Source organism: Mandrillus leucophaeus, unplaced genomic scaffold (genome assembly GCF_000951045.1).
Source record: "Mandrillus leucophaeus isolate KB7577 unplaced genomic scaffold, Mleu.le_1.0 Scaffold730, whole genome shotgun sequence".
NCBI lineage: Eukaryota > Metazoa > Chordata > Mammalia > Primates > Cercopithecidae > Mandrillus > Mandrillus leucophaeus.
The window spans coordinates 1,885,417-1,889,866 of NW_012107920.1; the positions used below are offsets into that span (position 1 = coordinate 1,885,417).

At 44.6% G+C, this 4,450-nt stretch overlaps 1 protein-coding gene across 1 annotated transcript in view; it reads right to left on the reverse strand.

The window, feature by feature from the left end:
• Positions 1-4,450, reverse strand: part of LOC105528762 — a 163,179-nt gene that overhangs the window by 140,742 nt on the left and 17,987 nt on the right. Inside the window, exon 3 of the mRNA XM_011965644.1 lies at positions 1,643-2,596. Within this exon, the coding sequence (XP_011821034.1) occupies positions 1,643-2,596 (954 nt within the window). The remainder of the gene's footprint in view (positions 1-1,642; positions 2,597-4,450) is intronic.

The following is a 4,450-nucleotide window of genomic DNA, read 5'->3' on the forward strand; positions in this document are numbered from 1 at the left end:
AAAAAAAAAAAAAAAAAAGAATACACAAGAGGAATTAACACTTCTGGTAGAAGAGCCAAATACACTGCAGTGTTCATTATTCATTTAATAGTCTCTCTTCATATATCCCTAAGTCCATTTGAGCCCGCCAAAATACAATCTTTCTTATGGGACACTGCTCTGAGGTATAACTTTCCTCAACTGTACGGGACCTCTGGGCCAGTTTCTAATACCACCCCCTCTTCATGTCAAGTACCTTAACTACGTCATAGAGCATGGGGCCTATGTCAGAAGAAGGGGCGCCGAGGCCTCTCTTCTCTTTGCTAAGGCTCTTCATTGGGCATCCCTGATTTCTTATTAGATTCACAGAAAATCTAACTAAAAATACCCATTTTTAAATGGCCTGAGCAGTCACCCTGATCTTGTTCAGTAACAATGGGGAGGTGTGAGTCTCAACTCAGAACATTTGTCATACTCTGCCCACAAACATTAGGCCAAAGGCAACACTAGAGCCTCTTGCTCATACCTGTTTTTGCTTCCCTTTATGGTCACATTCCTTAAATCACAGCCAAGAGTGTATTCTGGGGCTGAAACAATTTTAAAGACATAATGCAGTAGCAGTATTCTGTGTACAAATAAGATATTTGTAGCTGCAGCCAAGAACAGTAATAGAATCTTCTTGCTTCTGTCATTCTCAAAAAAGACTGTCTCATATTTTTCTTTCTTTCTTTCTTTCTTTGGGTTTGGGGGTCAAGTTCCCTTGTTACTACTTTTGCTGTCAATGTCCCTGCCACAGCAAAGTCTGTATAATGGACAACATACCTTAAACTTAAATATGACCCTATCTAGCTTAGCTTCCTACCCAGGACAAGTCATAATGAATCAGTGGACTGTCCCGGGCATGGTTCCAGCTCAGTGTCTCGGATGAGACTGCCTGGGGTGGAATCCCAGCTCTGCCATGCATTAGCTCCAGAACACTGTGCCAATCTTTCTTAACTTCACTAAAGCTAGAAGGCCTCTATGTCAGACAGGACTTTTATTAGTATCTATTGACCTGATAGGGTTGTCATGGGGACAAAAATGCATGTATAGTGTGTCCCATAGAGTTTGGCACACAAGACGCACTTACAAATCTCTATGATTGGGAAGACCTAGAAAATATTTTTTAAAATGTTTCAAGAGAATGATTTTCACTGAAAGTACAGAATTCTTATAAATTGTAATATGCTGATCTTCTTAGAATATAAATGCACTTTTACTTTAATTTACTACTGCTAACATTAAACTGTAACAGAAAAAAAGAGTTTTTTACATAAAATGCCTGTTCCTTTAATACTAAATAATCACAAAACCTTTGAAGGGTAAGGCTACTAGTGACGTATTACTGAAGTCTTCAGCTAATGTTCTCTGAATCAGTTTTTGGGATCATCGCTCAGTTTCCTTTGCTTTGAAAAGAGGATACACTCCCTAGACAGAAAATTCAAAAATTCAAATGGAAAATTCAAAAAAAATGCAAAGAAGTTGAATAACGCCCCAGTGTTTTGTGTTATAATACATGACACCCTGTGCACCGAAATAGCATCCATAATAAACTACGCTTACATATGTAATGTACCCCAAATTGCATTTGGGAGAAACATTACTCTGGTTTTGGTTCACCTACTTCCATTCTAATATCGTAGTTCTGGCCAAGGATACTCCGTATGAGCTCTTTGATGGTCTGGTCGGAGGCCAGCTGGGCCTCGGACTGCAGCGAGGCGATGATCTCTTCGATGGACGTGGGGATCACGCGGGCGGGCAGCAGCGCCTGCCAGGCGGCCTCCCGCGCGTCGCTGGGCGGCAAGCTCTCCTGTTCTCCCTGCGCTCCTAACCCCGCCGCTTCCCGCGCCTCGCGGGCCCGGCTCTCGCTCATGAAGTGGGTGCGGATCCTCACTTTCCTCCGCCCGCTGCTGACATCCGTGTAACCGTCCTCTGTGGAGATGGAGCTGACCTTCCTGTCTTTGGCCATGCAGGGCCCTGAGAGAGGAGCTACCTCCTGGCTCTCCTCGCGCCCCCTGCCCAGGTCAAGGACTGGCCTGGGGGCCGCGTGCCGCGAGCTCCCCAATACCCTGCACGCTCTGCGCTTCACGGGCGGCTCGGGCGTTGGCAGCAGGACCACGGGTCTGGCCGTGCCGAACCCCGAGGCGATGACTGGCGGCTTTTTCAGGGTCTGATGCCGTAGGAACGCGGAGCTCCGCAAGTAAAAGTCCCGGGGGCGAAACGACAAGGTCTTGCCTGGAGCCGCCGCCTCACCCAGGCCCGAGGGCCGCGGCGCGCCTCCGAGCACCTCCTGCAGGAGGGCGGCCGCGGACATTGCAGGGCCTTTAGCCGAAGGGGACCCTCTCGACGTCCGGGCTGCGGAGCGGGAAACGCGCTCGGGGCGGGCCGCGCCGGGGGCATAGAGACTGTGGACTGGCCTTTCATCTACAGCCGGCTTGGAGGCCAACTTCTGCTTGAATCGGAGAAAATCCTTTTTAGTTTCCTGCCGAACCTTCTCAAGCTCTTTAAACATATAGGATTCCTCTTTGTATTTCAGGCCAAAGTGCCTCGGGATCGTGGACATCTTGATAAATTTGACCTGCAAAGTAAGCCCCAAAACAATCATATGTGTGGTGTGCGTATATACATAAATACAAAACAAAAATGGAATAAAATTCCAGCTCAGCAAATCTTCTCATAATAGAACCTCACTGTGCTCCCTGAGGCACAAGTGGGTAATAATATCATGTAATTTTATGTCCACCTATTGGCCATTTCACAAGAACCATGAAAAACCTCTAAAGCAGTCATTTTTTTCGGTGGAAGTTTCCCAAACCTCTATTCTCTATTGGATTTCTTTTAACATTTCTTTAAACTCTAATGTAATGTTTCACTTCCAGGCAAGTAGTATCGTACTAAGCATAGCTTAGAAAATCCCCAGGACCCCTGCTACAACAGAATGAAGGCCACAAACTGTGGCCTGAGGCCTGGATCATTCAGCCCGTATTGTTCAGAGTATTTCAACAATTTTTTCTTTTTTTGAGACAAGATCTCGTTCTGTTGCCCAAGTGGCTGGAGAGCAATGGCATGATCATGGCTTAGTGCAGTCTCGGCCTCCTGGGCTCAAGCGATCCTCCCATCTCAGCCTCCTGAGTAGCTGCGATCAAATGTGGTACACCACATCCAGCTAATACTTTGTTTGTAGAGATTCCGTCTCTTTGTGTTTCCCAGGCTGGTCTCTAACCCCTGGGCTCACGCCATCCTCCCACCTCAGCCTTCCAAAGTGTTGAAATTACAGGCGTGAGCAACCATGTCTGGCTTACTTCCACAATCTTAATTCGTAGCCAACTATTTCAAATTGGAAGATTTTCATATACCAATTCAGATTTGCAGTTTCTCAGACAAAAAGAAAAATGAAGGGTCTGTCAGTGCAAGGGCCAAATCCCAGCTCCTGTGGCTAGACAGCTGTTTCCCCTTCCCTCTCCAACTGGTCCCAGGTGTCCCCTTCCTTACCCAGCTCACTCCCTCAAAGTGTCATCTAAGCCACAGCAGCATGTAGGAAGGGAATGCGAGAAACCTCAGGATGGGCTGCAGCTAGATTATGAGGCCTTCAGTGCCACTCTCTGTACTTTTTCTGTGAGCTACTGGAAACCACTCTAAATTTTTAGCAGAAAAGTAACGATATATTAAGTAGAAAACGGAATAAAGCCTGGAAGGACAAGTAAGAATCTGGTAGCTGGAGCCTGAGTCTGGCCTTGATAATGAAGCAGAGTAAAAATAGAGACAAAGCTAGGTAAAACTGACAGGACCTGGCCAATGATTAGGAATAAATGGGAGCAATGAAAACTCCTTCAAAAAATAGGGACTTTGAGTCAGCCTAATGAAGTCTTAGTCAAAATAAAACTTCTGTTATTCACTGAACTGTACACTTGAAAATGTTTAAGAGGACAAATTTTGTTATGTGTATTTTAACTACAATTTTTAAAAATTCTGTTATTCAGCAGGGCCAGCTAGCTATGATCATAAGTACATTTTGAGATCTTAAAAGATCATTACCCAAAGCCAGGCTAGCAGTAAATATAAATAGGGGACCAATGGCAGGTTCTGTGGCATACTTACCTGTGTGAGGTGGCAGGGGCAAGAGCAATCAGAGAGTTAGAAAAATGAAGAGGACAGTGTTCCACAGAACACACCAAGAGGAGCATTTCAAGAAATCAGGGTAAAACAATGAAAGTAAAACAAAATACAATGAACTAGAAGAATAATAAGTCTTTAGAGAACACTCAAGGTCAAGTTTCTTTGAAAATAAATAAAACAGTAAGGCAGAAACACCTCTGGAATGTCATCATTATTTCCAGATATGATTATCTACTGAAAACACCAACACTAGAACTCTAATAGGATTCTGCAAGGCATTTGAATTTAAAATATATATAATATATATTTAATGTAT